The following is a 14,482-nucleotide window of genomic DNA, read 5'->3' on the forward strand; positions in this document are numbered from 1 at the left end:
GGTGTTTGCTTTTCTCACGAGGCCTTGTCCCTCCCACCTATGTACACGTTTTTCTTGTATGTCTCTATATTTCCTTCTTTTAATATACTCCCTCCGTCCCAAATTGTAAGTCATTCTAAGAATCTTGGAGAGTCAAAGCATCTCAAGTTTGATCAAAATTATAGAGAAAAATATAAAAATTTATGACATCAAATAGATATACTATGAAAATATAATTGATAAAGAATCTAATGATATTTAGTTGACATCATAAATGTTATTATATTATCATATAAATTTGGTCAACCCTGAGATACTTTGACTCTCTAAGATTCTTGAAATGACTTACAATTTGGAACGGAGGGAGTAACATGTAGCTCTTCTAGTGCTTCGCTACAAAAACTATCTTCATGTAAGAGCCAAAGACTTTGCTTGAAAAAGGTAATAAAATTTAAGCACTCTTGGACAATATTGACATATTGTAGCCTCTGGCTTGTATGGAATCTTGTAGTAAATCTATGAATTAGGGGTGGGGATGGGGGCATCTCGTATTCTCGTGGATGATTTGGAATCTTGGACAATTTGGAAGGAATTAGAGGTCAGGACTCCCTATTTTAATTCCACAGGCGTTTGACAAGAGAGTTTCTACCTGTGGAAGTTGGCATCTGATATCTTGGAGGAGGGCAGAATATGGGCTTTTCCTGCTACGGCCTACGGCTTCCTGCTCGGGCAAGCGTTGCTGTATAATCTTTTTGTTTTGGTGCCCACCCGGTGCTGCGGGGAATGGGATGCTCTAGCTGTAAAACTCATGATTTTCACTAAACGAAACATGTGTACAGGCACATTCTTTGAAAAAAAAATTGAGCATGTAAGCTCAATTGCTCGATCATAGCTCCTTTAGAACCGGGGGAGAGGGGACATGCAAACTCCTGTGTCTTCTTTTATTGTAAAGGATGAGGAAACAAAAATATCAATAAGCTATGTACATCAACAACTCATAGATTTAAAAGAACATACTAGGTCTAAGTGAAAGCCAAGGCATGTAGTATGTGAGCCTGGCAGTAATCAAAGGCAAACATACAGCTTTTCATAAAAGTCAATTTCAACTCAACAGAATGGAAGTCTGCATACCCCATCAGTTAGGACATTGTGCACTTTGCTGGTTTTCCTTTCTCGTATCTGGATCTTAGCTCTTTGCCCTGCCAGTGGATATGGCATAGGCAACATTTAGCTGCCAAGTAATTTCACAAAGTATCACACTGGTGGAGAGCGGTCCGCAAATTTGAGGGTACGCCGATGCAGGCGATCTGCTCCCTACTCTTGGGAGATTTTGAAGGAACGCAATGCACGAATTTTTCAGCGAACTTATTCCCTCTCACTGCGAAGATCAAGGAAGAGGCGTTTGCCTGGTGCTTGGCTGGTGCAAAACGGCTTAGAGATGTTGTCCCTTTAGGGTAGAGCTCGGGTTGAATGTTTTTCCATTTCCCTTTTCTTTTAAAGCTTGTAAAGTTTTGATCCTCTTCTTTATCAATACATGACGAGCAGTACATTACTGTCGGCCGCTTCAAAAAAAAAACATTTATCTGCCAAGTTGTTGCTAATGCTATTGGCCTGATGTAGGAAGAGGGGAATGTGAGGAGGAAAATGACAGCGAAATTACCATTAGCAAGACATTATTAGTTAGATCCTTACCTTTAAGGCGTAGGGGTGGAATTGATCAAAACCACCTAAAAGAATAATCAGTTCCGCCTTTTTGAAAAGGAGGTCCGTTACTATTGTGTGACATGCATACTCTTTTTAAGCCATCTTCGTGTCCGCAATGGAGATGACCTCATCTACTCCCTTCATTCCAAATTATAAGTCATTCTAACTTTTTTGGAAGGTCAAACTATTTTATGTTTAGCTAAAATTATAAAGTGTATCACAAAAGTTTATGACACCGAATAGATATACTATGAAAATATATTTAATAAAGAAACTAATGGTAATATCATAAATGTTAATATTTTATTGTATAAATTTGGTCAAACTTGAGATACTTTGACTCTAAAAAAATTATAATGACTTATAATTTGAAACGGAAGGTGTAAGTTGGCAATACCAGTTGCATTTAGGCCGATTAAAACTACTCGTTGGTAAAGCAAAACGACCCAAAAAAAACAAATGGTTGTTTGGCCTTACCTGTGTTAAAATCATCTGTGACGGAATAGGCCTCATGCCGTGTTGCGCTAGCAAGTTGCAGCAAATAAAGTCGGCATCTTGCACCGGCCAATGCCCTCGTGTCCCCTGCGCTCGCATTGCACGAGAGAACAAAGAGTTTTTGTAGCGGCAGTTCTCCTTCCCGCTCCGATGGACCTCCTCGTAGATAACCTTCAACTAGACGTGTCCGGATCTTTAGTCCGGATTAAAATTCATGTTACATCGAATATTTGGATGCTAATTAGGAGGACTAAATATGAGCTAATTATAAAACTAATTACACAGATGGAATCTAATTCGCGAGATGAATCTATTAAACCTAATTAATCCATCATTAGCACATGTTTACTGTAGCATCACATTATCAAATTATGAACTAATTAGGCTTAATAGATTCATCTCGCAAATTAACCTCCATCTGTGCAATTGATTTTATAATTAGTATACGTTTAATACTCCCAATTAGTATTTAAAACAAACTCCCTCTCTGAGAGCACACGGCATGCATGTTGACCATTGCCGTATCGAGTGGTTATTACATTCAGTCTCTGAATGAAATTTCTGCAACCCTGACAGAAACCAGACAGACGTTGTTTTGGTCGGCCAGCTGCACACCCTCACTGACAAGCAAGATTGATGCATGCTGCAGTAGATCGTACAGTTGCAGCAACCATAACCAACCGTTGAACCAGAACAAAGATGACTTGATCGAATGCAGCGCTAAGCAACCACATCTGAACAACCCAACGGTCTGGACTTCGTTTTCTCAAATCCTTCTGATCCGGACGTGACCGTCGCTGTCGCGTGCCACACGATCCATAATACTAATGCGTAGTATTTGAATGGAAACATCGTTGTCGTCACAAGAAGAGTGTATGCATAACGAACCCGCAGCTGCAGGCCGGAATCAGAAATTCAGAATGAGCTTGTGGCACGGTCAGTCGGTCAGCGACATCGGCGTCGTCGCCTTTATGCGCCTGCAATTCCCAGTAGCTCTTCACCTGCATCTGCAGGCTGCGTGCGTGCCTAGGTCTTCACCGGAACGGACGGCGCCAACAAATGCCATCAATTCGAGACACCGATGTGTGCCACTCCCTCACGAGCGAGCGAGAAAAAACGCCATCGAATGATCGGTACATGCAGAACGGAGGTTCCTACGATTTCTATTGCTTTGTAGCAATGGAAAGCAACACGATGTCCGTGCCATGCATCGGCCACTGATGAGACATGAAGATTGCAGCCCATGAAAATGATGGTCCCAAACAAGCAAACAAAGTTCAGTACACGTTTACTTTACATGTTTGTTGCTTGTTGGTAAATTTGACAACTCTCTAGGAATAGATTGGGGAAAAAACATGAAAAAGATTCAAAAAATAGTAGTAGTAGAACAGCTGGCCGGTCACCAACACGAACTGCCTCCAACAAATAATCTGCAGCACTCGATCCTGAATTATTACTCTATTTTTTTTACCCTCCCCTTTTCTTTCACCCCTTTGTAGTAGACGTAGTACATGCCCAGATCCAAATCTAGCTAGATCTTGCCAATATAATTGCAAAAATTTCCCCATCTCCCTTATCAGAATGGTAAATTCCGGAAGAGAAGTGACTTGAATGCTCTCACCAAACCCATTTAATTTACTTACTGTCTTGTACGCTTATCTACACATTCAATGTCCAGCGTCTCCTCGGCAGCACGGATCTTGGCGCGCAGATCCCCGGGATCTTCTACGCGCAGGGCGCCGTGGCCGGCCTTGCTGCCGCGTCGGCGGCGCGGAGCTCGTCGATGACCGGGGCCAGGTCGCGCGGGCGCACCTCCATCCGGAGCCCGTGCTTCATGAACAGCGTCAGCGACATCTTCTGCTCGACGCGGTGGCCCGGCGCCACGGCCAGGCGGTGGCGGAGGAGCACGCTGCCGGCGATGTTCTTCATCTGCAGGTACGCCAGGTCCTTGCCGAGGCAGATCCTCGGCCCGGCGTTGAACGCCACGAACCGGTACGAGTCGTGCGGCTCGAACCGGGTGCCGTCGGCGGACAGCCACCGCTCGGGGCGGAACTCGAGGCAGTCGTCCCCCCACACCGTCTTCATGCGCCCCGCCGAGTAGATGGAGTAAGTCACCGAAGACCCCGCCGGGACGAACGTGCCGTCCGGGAGGTAGTCGTCGGCGACGACGTGCTTGGAGTCCTCCGGGACGGACGGGTACAGGCGCAGGGTCTCCGAGAGCGCCGCCTTGAGGTAGACGAGGCGGTCGAGCTCCTCGAAGGTGAAGGGCGACGCCAGCCACAATGACGGGTCGTGGGAGCCGCGGGACGCGGCGAGCGCGGAGCAGAGCTCGCGCACGACCTTGCGCTCCACGTCGGGGTGCGTGGACACGAGCCAGAAGAACCAGGAGAGCGCCACGGAGGAGGTGTCGCGGCCGGCGAGGATGAAGTTGAGCGCCACGTGCTGCAGCGACTCGTCCGAGTAGGAGCCCTTGCGCATGAACCGGGAGAGCAGGTCGTCGTGCGCCGCGGCCGCCGCCGTGTCGCACTTGCCGTTGCCGGCGAGCTCGAGCTTGCGCGCCCTGATGACGGCGGCGAGGTACTCGTCCACGTGCGCGACGCTGCGGGCCAGCGTGGTCTCCATGCCGAGGCCCAGCCACTTCTTGCACCGCCACAGGCACTCCGGGAAGATGAACCGGTTGAGCGTCGCCTCCGTGGCGCGGTCGAAGGCCGAGGCGAAGGCGTTCTCCGGCAGGCCGGGGGCGAGCGTCTCGGGGTCCTTGCCGAACGCCAGGCCGCAGATGTTGTCGAAGGTGAGGCGGAGGAGGAGGTCCTGGAGGTCGACGTGCGTCTTCTCGTTGGCCGCCTCGTCCAGGATGGGCAGCAGCCTGAGGTGGATGGAGCGCGACACCCACCGGGACATGGCCGTCCGGAGCGTGCGCGTGGTGAACTCGAGCGCGGCGGTCTTCCGCTGCGCGACCCAGGTCTCGCCGTCGGAGTTGAAGATACCGTCGCCGAGCAGGTCCCGGAAGACGGCGTGCCAGAAGGGACCCTTGGGGTAGTTGTCGAAGCGCGCCTTGAGGACGTGCTCCAGGTTGCGCGGGTCGCAGGTGACGGTGACCAGCCCGCCGCGGCGCGCCACGCCGGGCACCGCGAAGATGCAGGTCTGGTACGTGCCGCCCGTGCGGCGCAGGTTGCCGACGATCCACTCGTGCATGTCCTCGGCGTGCTGCACCAGCCCCGGCAGGCTGCCGAGCACAGGCCACACCCGCGGCCCGCTGAGCCCACGCGACAGCCGCCAGAACCACGCCATGTACGCGGCCACCACCGCCACCACCACCGCCCACGTCCCCACCTCCATTGCCAGCCGGCGATCGACCAGAGATAGCTACTGTACACACACGTACGCTCACAGCACCAGCTAGATCAACGGATCCGATCAGACCCGATAGAGGAGAAGATCAAGCTGGCTGGCTGGGCTGGCTAGCTAGTGTAATGCGGTAATAAGTGAGTCCACATGGAGCGTAGCAATGAAATGCTGCAAGGGGAGGTGACGGGATGGCAGAGCGCAGCAGGGAAGACGGAGGTTTTATAGAACTGGTCGGAGCTTGCACAGTTGAGGATGGATGGCGATTAATTGCTGGTCCGTATGTACGTCGGTCTTACCACTACCAGTAGTACACCACACTCCCGAGTCCCTAGCTGCAACTGCAAAGCTCTGCTACACAGCAACACCCAGCGTGTAAAAAAATTGCCGTACCTGACAGTAGCAGCGTACACGTACGTGTGTACAGATGTACTCGCCACAACGCGTGCGTACATCACATTTACACGCCACCCATCAGGTCTTTGTGGTTACTGCGACGGGTGGTCGATCAGCAGCTGAGCGAAAGCAAGAGTCCAAGGGATCGGGCTTCACCGGCGGCGGCCTGATGACCGGCCGGTGGATGATGGAGCGGAGGCTAGTTGGCGGCGGCCGAACGGGAAACGGCACGGGCGGTCGCCCATAAATTGCCGCCGGGGGCCGTTGGGTGGCCGCGCCGCGCCGGGTTACTCGCCAACAACTGGCCGGAGCGCGCGCCACGGGCCAATCCGCCGCGACGTCGCGCCACCTACCCGTGCAAACGCCATTGAATGCTCGGCCGGGGAGGCATTGAAGCCCGAGGGCACGCACAGCTAGCTGGAGCCGGCTTGGCTTTGTTGTCCAAGGGGATCGGGCTAGGATGCCTTTTCGCGGAGTGGACTCACTGTGGGAGACGCTTAAATGGATCGGAGACCGACCGGTCCGTATGGATCGAGCGATGCAGATGCAGTAATGCACTAATGCCACTGGTGCGGTGCACGACGGCTACGGCTTCGGCTGGCTGCCTGGCTTCTCGTGCGGGGAGGGACGGTGAGGTAGCAGGAGCATGTGGCGTGCCATCGAGACGGGCTGGACGAGACCTGGGGCATAAATAGACGGCCGTGGAGCCGGTGCGTGACCGGGGTGCGCCTGCGGGATGGCGAGAGGAGGACGAACGGGGAGGTGTTGGTTGTGGTTGGGTTCGCGGGTGGAGTTCGGAGAGGTTTGGTGTCGTCGGGCGAGCGGCCCTTACCCACAAGTCCACGACCACGGACGTCGACGTGAGCAGTGAGCTAGTAGCTCTGGAGAGAACTGCTGGCGCGCGCCGCGCGCGGTGTCTTTCGTCTTTCCTCAATCCCCGTCCCCTGCTGGCTGCTGCTAGTCAGCGTGTTATGAATTATGATGCGCCGTGCTAGCAAGGAGCAAGGTCGATCAACAGGCGTGGTTTATGTCAACCGATCACATCATCACCTAGTTCAATTAGTTATAGCGTGTTTGACTACCTCGATGTTTAATTTGTTGGACTCACTACCGGGGAAAGCTAGTTCCTAACCCCCTTTAGTATCGGTTGTGCAACCGATATTGCTACTTCGGTACTAAATAGAAAGATTTTAGTACCGGATCAAATAACCAGTACTAAAGGGGTATTATAAAATAAAAAAATAAAATCCCGCCGTCAAGCCCCGCCCCCCCCCCCCCCGCCGCCCCCACCCTTCCCGACCCCCGCGGCCCCCACCGCCGCTCCCGCCCTCCCGTGGCCCCGCTCCCGGCGGCCCCCGCCACCCCCCGCACTCCTGCCACCTCACCTCGCCCCGCACGTCGTCGCTTGCCGCCACCTCACCTCGCCCCGCCGCTACTCCTCACTGCCGGTGTGGGGCGAGCGGAGGGTGGAGGGAGGGGAGGCAGAGGAGGTGCCGATGGCAGTATTAAGAGGAAGGGGTGCAGAGAGAGAGAGAGGGAGAGAGAGAGAGAGAGAGAGAGAGAGAGAGAGAGAGAGGAAGATGGGGGGAGGCGAGCGGATGGAAAAGACGGTAGCGGGTAGCGGGGTGTGTGTGGATAAGGCTGGTGGAAGCTCCTTCAGTACCGAGTGGGAGCTCCACCCGTTAGTACTAGGTGGAGGCTCCAACCGGTACTAAAGGTCACCCATTAGTACCGGTTGGAGCTCCCAACCGATACTAAAGGGGGTCACGGGAGACTCCTGGGGAACTATTCGTAAAAAACCAACTGATACTAAAGGTTAGGATTAATGTTCAGTTTTCAGTAATGACTAATGACCAACTAGACCTGGAATCGGGAGGAGCGGCGAAACCTGAATGTCAGAGCCTTGCTACAGGGCTGCTGGACGCCGAGCCAGAAACTCGCGAGTGGCTCGGCTCGTTTGTAGCTAGGCTCGGCTTGGTCAATTTTTTTATGAGCTGTGCAACTATTTTTCTCATTTTGTTAATGAGCTGGCTCGAGCCAGCTCGCAAACCAAACAAGCTAGAAGGCTAAATGTCCAACATAGGGAGTTGAGCTATCAAAGCTGAGCCGAGCCATCGAAGCCCTGCCAAGCCAACCGAGATGCTACATGCATGATGAATTTTAACGTTTAGAACTTTATAATTACTATTTTTTAATATTTTATATATATGTTGTGATGTCAGTCCTAATTTTACATCAGCTCGCGAGCCTAACGAGCTGGCTAGAGCTACTGACGAGCCGAGCCGAGCCAAGCCGAGCTAGAGTTTTTGCTCATTTTCTTAACACCCGAATTGGCTCGTTAGGCTATCGAGCCAAACTGAGCCGAGTCCAGGTTACCTCCTCGGCGATGAGAGTTGGAATGAATCCTGAACATCAATTTTACTTAAAAGTTACAATTAAATAAGTAAAATAATATGAAAAAAGGTTGACAATTTGGCAACGCTCTCTCTGTGCGTGGAGCGGAGCTCCTTTTCTTCCCTTATGACCCTGTTTGGCACCACTCCTCTTCTAAACTCCAGCAACTCCATCAAAAAATTCAACCAAACACCCCAACTCCAAAACTCCATGGAGTTGGCAACTCCATGGAGCTATAGTGCAAATGGAGGTGGAGTTTTGGAGCACCTCTTTTGCTGCTCCAGAAACCTCTCTTTTAAACCTCCTCGTGGAGTTAGTGGGTAATTACCCACCAATGCCACTGGTTACACAAAAAAATGTTTCATTCTATTCTCCCTTCTATTCTCCCGAGCCCCACTCACCGCTAGAGCCCCGCCCGTCGCCGCCCCTGTGGCCCGCCGCCCAACCCCGCACTTAATTGTCAATCCACATTGAAATCGATCTTTTTTGGAGCTGAGAGCACCCATCTAGCCAAACACCCCATTTTTGTTCTAGAGTTTTGGAGCGGAGCTGGCTCCATGTGGAGTTCTGGAGTGGAGCAGCTCCACCCGGAGTTGGAGCCATGCCAAACAGGGCCTATATCCTAACGGAGGCGTGGGTGTGGACGGGCGGCGCTCCTGCACGTTGTTCGTCCCTACCCGGGTAAGGGCGCTCGCCACGTTAGAAAAAAACGTTATAGCCCAGCTATGTCACGTTAAAGGAAGAATGTTAGGCTGTGCAGAGTTTTGTTACACTGTTTCCAAAAGTGCCATATTAGCTTTAAAGATTTAAGTTGATGAAACAACATCTCATAATGCACAATTTCATGTCACGGTTTCATAGGTTACTTATAATATTTAATTGTTATACGGTGTTGAGATCAAATATGCCATACGACACACTAACCATGACCACATAGAATCTACAAAAGTTATGAAGATGAAATAAATTGCTCTCAATGGGGGTTTCATCATAGTTTCAACGTCTAGGTAACCGTGTACACATGGTTTCATCCCTATAAAACCCAACTCCTCTCTCCCTTCATAAATCTTATGCCATGTGTTGGGGGGGGGGAATATTAATGATCTCCCCAAGCCCCTGGAAACAACAAAACATAAAGGCCCAGGCCCACCTAAGGTAACAAGACTAGCGCCGGCCCAACACGGGGGGCGAGAATCACGCTCCACCTCGCCCGACCGCGTATCCCGGGGTCAGGCATCCCCGACCTCCGGAAGACCAAGCTCCGCCTCGCTCGACCGCAGGTCTGGGGTCGGGAGCGTCCGACACCCTGCCGCGGGTCTCCGCCTCGCCCGACCCCAAATGTAGGGGGTCAGGCTGACCCGGGCCCGCCAGACAAGTATCCGCCTCGGGCGCAGATCTCATGGGTCCCCCTATCGATCTCGCTATAAATGCGCTGCAGGTCTGTCAGGAAGAAGGATGACCGCGCCCCTCACGCAACCTGCTGCAAGTACCCATGCGCGGCCGCACTGTACAAGCTACAGTATCTGCGGCCTCCTCCCATTCACCACAAGGCACTCATGGCCTGCGCCGCCCGGAGCAGAGGGAAGCCTCGCCCGTTCTCGTGTCCCGCGCGCCCGGCGGCAGGGATGTGACGTCTGCCCTCCGCGAGCTGTCAGCAGGATGGCAGAATCCGCCGCCTCCCCCAACGGACACCTGAGTCATGACGAAATGCCATCATCACGACCTGGCGGCTACAGCCCCCGAGGAGGCCATCGACAGGGCGCGGCGGCGGCCACCCTCCTCCGACATACGCACCGGCAGAAGTCGAAGGCCGGCGAGGACGCCGGGAGCCTGGGAACTCGGTTCCTCCCTTCGTGTTGTATTTTTACCTAGCTATGTTTATCTCTTTACGGCTCCCCACACTCGGTCTCGCCTGTAACCTCGGTGGTCTCCTTACGCTATAAAAGGAGGATCGGGGGCCCGAGACAAGGGGGCTCCACGCACAACTCAAGGCACCATAGCGCTCCCAAGACAAGAGAACACATACACACACCCTTCTAGAGCATCAGTGTACACCCAAGAGACTTGGGACCGGATCCCTCTCTCGCACTCCTGTAACCCCTACTACAGAACCCCGCGTGGGCAACACGAGTACCTCCCAATACTGGACGTAGGGCGTTCCTTTGCCCGAACCAGTCTAAACCCTGTGTCTCCCACACCACCATCTCAAGCCTTACGCGCATAAAAGAAATTTACTAGTCTAAGTCTTGACCCGCTAATCTTTATAACGACACCATGCCATTATTTTTGCTATGTGGTATGTCATTTCAATGAGTTTGAAATTCTCATGAAACTTGCATTGAGAATGGTTTTAGACCAGTCTCAGTGAACAGTTTCATTGCACAGTTACCAAGACTGAAAACTAGGTAACTGTGCTAGTTGAGTTTCATTCCCATGAAACTCATCTCCCATCTGATGAAACTATTAATGACCTTGCCAAATCAGCAAAATTGCTAACGTGGTATTGAATTTAATGCCATGAAACTCTTTACGAAACCCCACTGGAACTGGCCTTGCAACTCACCCATATCATATTAGATCCTATTACATCTACTGTGTTGTAATGTGATAGGAAAAATGCGTCTTGTGTGATTTTTTTAACTTTACTTGTGTCACATTCACGTGAAAAAAATATAAGCAGGCATTCCAAACATATGGAAAATAATAAAAAATATGCATCACGTTTGGCCTCTCTCACTTTTCCCCATCTTTCAAAGGTTATCACGTTCATCTACAAGTGCAGGGCACGACGGCTACGACTTCGGCTGGCTGCCTGGCTTCTCGTGCGGGAAGGGACGATGAGGTAGCAGGACTACAAGAGCATGTGGTGTGCGGCGTGCCATCAAGACGGGGACAAGACTTGGGGCATAAATAGACCGCCGTGGAGCCGCGCCGGCGTGCCCCGGCTCCTGGCCCGGCCGGCGGGTGTGGGTTTTGACCAGGTTGCATTTGTGGGATGGTGAGATGAAGACGAAAGGGGAGGCATTGGTTGGGTTCCGGGTGGAGTTCGGAGAGGTTTGACGTAGTCAGCTCTACTTTAGGGATAGAGAGTAAAAAAATCTCATTTCAGCAAGGTTTCTACTTGGGTCGCTACTCTAGGAGGCCTCTACTTTTCTCTCCTTAGGACCCGTTTGGTACGGCTTTAGCTCGTGAAAAAACAGCTCTGACTCTAGCTCATCTGGAAAAGTAGCTTTTTCTGACTCTAGCTTATTTTGTAGGAAAACGTTTGGCAAAACGACTTCTCCTAGCCTTTTAGATTGGAAAGAAGGTATCAAATGCTCAAAATACCCTTATATATTTTTTTCTCTTTTCTTTTCCTCCTCATTTTCCTTTTCTTTTTCTTTCCTTTTTTATTTCTCTTTCCTTCTCCGATCGGCCCCTTCTTTTCTTTTCCCCTCCTCTCTCCTTATCCGATCGGCCCCTCCCTCCTGGCCTTACCGCCGCCCCGGCCCTCCTCCTCCGCCCCTCCACCGCCACCCCGCCGGCCCCGGCTCCCTCCGCCGCCACGGCTCCGCCCCGACCCTCCTCCTCCACCCCTCCACTGCCATCCCGTCAGCCCCGGCTCCCTCCGCCGCCACGGCGCCACCCCAGCCCTCCTCCTCCGCCCCTCTGCTGCCACCCCGCCGGCGGATGAACTCATCTGCCTACCGGTCCACCCCGGCGCCGTCTGCCGCTGGCAAGTCCACGAGGCGCGGCGTCGCCCTGCTCCTCAGCGCGGGGCTGCCGCGGGCGACCGCCGCCCAGTACAGCAGCCGCGCAGGTGACGGCGTCGCGGTCGCGGAGGTGGCGGCGGATGCCGTCGTGGCCTCGCCGTCGTCGGTGAAGAGGCAGTACTGGCGCTGGGGACAAGGATGGAAAGTGACGAGGAGGAGCTGGAATAAGCCACTTGTTTTGGCTTCCGATGGGTGGAGAAACACATAGATCGCATTTTGCGGGACTTCTGCTGGCTTTCGCGGGTGAGCCGTTTTGCGTTCTCCCGTTTGGCACAGCTTCATCAAAAGCTACCCTAGAAGCCGCTCGATGAGCTGTGCCAAAGGGGCCCTTAGTCCTATCTCCCACTGGCAAGTAGGGAGGCCCCTGCTCGGTCGTTGGCCGTTTCAACCCACCCGCGTCGAGGAGGAAGCTGCTCGCTGGACCTTGCCTCGCTCCTCTCTGCCGTCCTACGAACTATCCGATCCACCCTCACCCCTTCGCATCGCCGCACGGACTCGTCGTGTCACCCTCGCTCCACTGCATCACATTGACCGGCCGCTTCAATCCCGCACGGGGCGGCCGCGCGGGCCCGCCCTTCCGCGCCACCGCTCGATTCTGGTCACGCAGGCCTTCCTCCTCCACCTCGTCGCTCAATTCCAACTGCACAGACCTTGCTCCTCCGCCCCGCCGCTAATTTGGGCTGCTCAATTCCCGCCGCCGATTCCGGCCGCGCAGCCCCCGCTCCTCCGTGCCGCCCCCTCCATTCCTCCCCCGGTGCGGCCAGATCCGGCTACTCCGTTGATTCCTCACCTTCCAGACGAGCTCTGCAGCCCCACTACCGTGTGAGGAGGCATGGGCGGTGAGCTGCCGGTGGTAGCGAGGGAGGGAGGGAGCTAGTGAAGATGAGGTGGGAGAGAAGAGAGAAAGGTGCCTTGGAGTTGGAGCTGGACGGCAACGGCGGCACGCACCAGCGAGCTTGGGGAACGGGCCACCGGGTGGGGTGATTGGTTTGCATATGTCTTAGGTTTGGGCCTGACTCCTGGCAAAATTCCAGGAGGAAGCTCAACCAGTCACAATCACAACCTCATTGTACTGTGCATGAGCGGCAGTAATGGGTTCATGTGCCAATAAAGTATTTCAAGCAAGCAAATGGCAAATATGGGATCTTTGCTTGATCAATATAATACCCTCCTTTGAGGTTTCATAGGCAAATAGTTGAATTTTCGGTTGAGCCGGCTGGACTAGCTAGGGACGAATCATCCTTTCCTTTGATAGCACGAGAGATACTAGTCGCGATCAAATAGCATCAGAAAATAAAATAGATCAACTTAGGAGTAGCTAGGCGATTTTTCATTAAGAAGAAGAAATAGTTAAATTTGAGCTAAAGGAGACTCGAATCTAGATGGTTAGAGTGCACGATCACACCTCCTATTCTAATCAATTGAGCTAGACTCACTTCCTAAATAGCACCAGAAAAGGGACACCGAAGGTCCTGGTAGATAGCTTGGGCCTTGATTTACTACTGAGATCGAGAAGCATGGGAGTAGCAGCTGTTGGGTGCGATCGATCGCCTTACAGTTTCTAGCTAGCTCTTGTAGCTCCTTGCTCGTTTTTAGTGTGCACTTTTTGCTCCTTCCTCCTTGCTCTGCATGGCGTGCCGGCGTGTCGCTGTTGCTCCAACGGTGCCGCATTGTTTGGTGACGAAGAGCATGCATGGAAGGAGAGTTGCCGGGGGGCTGAATGAATGACCATGTTGTTGTGGCAGGGTGATACTTTGTGAGATCTCATACTTTATCATCAGTGCAGAAGTGACTTCGTGTTGTGATGATGGTTTATATTTTTTTAGCAATGATGATGGCTTGTTGGTCACTACCGTCTTATAGGTTTGTCGTCTTCTTCTTCTTTGTACTCCTATGCCAACAAGACTCTTGCCGGTTGCTTGAAAAAAGTTGCACGTGTCTTGCTCTTGGCCTCTTGGCCCGAATTCGGACTTGGTCGAAAATTGGCGCCTTTAAGACGTTGCTGGGCCGGTTTGTGGATCGGAGCTAGAGAAAATTCCAGTTTGTGGATGGATGGATAATTCCATATTGCCACAATGGGCCCAGATTAGGCCGTAAGGTCACCTCACATCCTGAGACGTTGCGAAATACTCTGCTTTCATCTTGTCAAAGCTATACATGTACCGGGCCGGTGGGGCGAGACCCTTCTCCAGTTTCTTTCTGCACATTCTTGGCTCTTCTACAACTCCCATCTTTTTGCCAAAAAAGTTAAAGATCAGTGTGAGCACATTCTTAGATAGTCCAAGATATGCATGCCATCCACACTCGCGGGGCCGGTTGCCATTATGCTTTCCCTCCCTCCGAATCGATTCCGCCGGAGTAGGAGTGAGGCAGAAGGATTCCAATTCCAAAACCACAGCTCCATCCAAACCGCCCAC

The 14,482-nt window shown here is 52.4% G+C and overlaps 1 protein-coding gene across 1 annotated transcript; it reads right to left on the bottom strand.

Moving 5' to 3' along the window:
• Positions 1 to 3,412: 3,412 nt before the first annotated feature.
• LOC117835569 (cytochrome P450 86A2) lies at positions 3,413 to 6,590 on the bottom strand. Its single transcript, XM_034714928.2, has one exon. It carries the CDS (start codon positions 5,515 to 5,517, stop codon positions 3,904 to 3,906), a length of 1,614 nt encoding a protein of 537 aa, XP_034570819.1. The 5' UTR covers positions 5,518 to 6,590; the 3' UTR covers positions 3,413 to 3,903.
• Between the last annotated feature and the right edge of the window lie 7,892 nt (positions 6,591 to 14,482).

The sequence above is a fragment of the Setaria viridis genome, chromosome 1 (genome assembly GCF_005286985.2).
Source record: "Setaria viridis chromosome 1, Setaria_viridis_v4.0, whole genome shotgun sequence".
Lineage (NCBI taxonomy): Eukaryota > Viridiplantae > Streptophyta > Magnoliopsida > Poales > Poaceae > Setaria > Setaria viridis.

Bases quoted from the DNA above. Each gene is read 5' to 3' on its own strand.
- LOC117835569 (XM_034714928.2), bottom strand. From the start codon at position 5,517: ATGGAGGTGGGGACGTGGGCGGTGGTGGTGGCGGTGGTGGCCGCGTAC.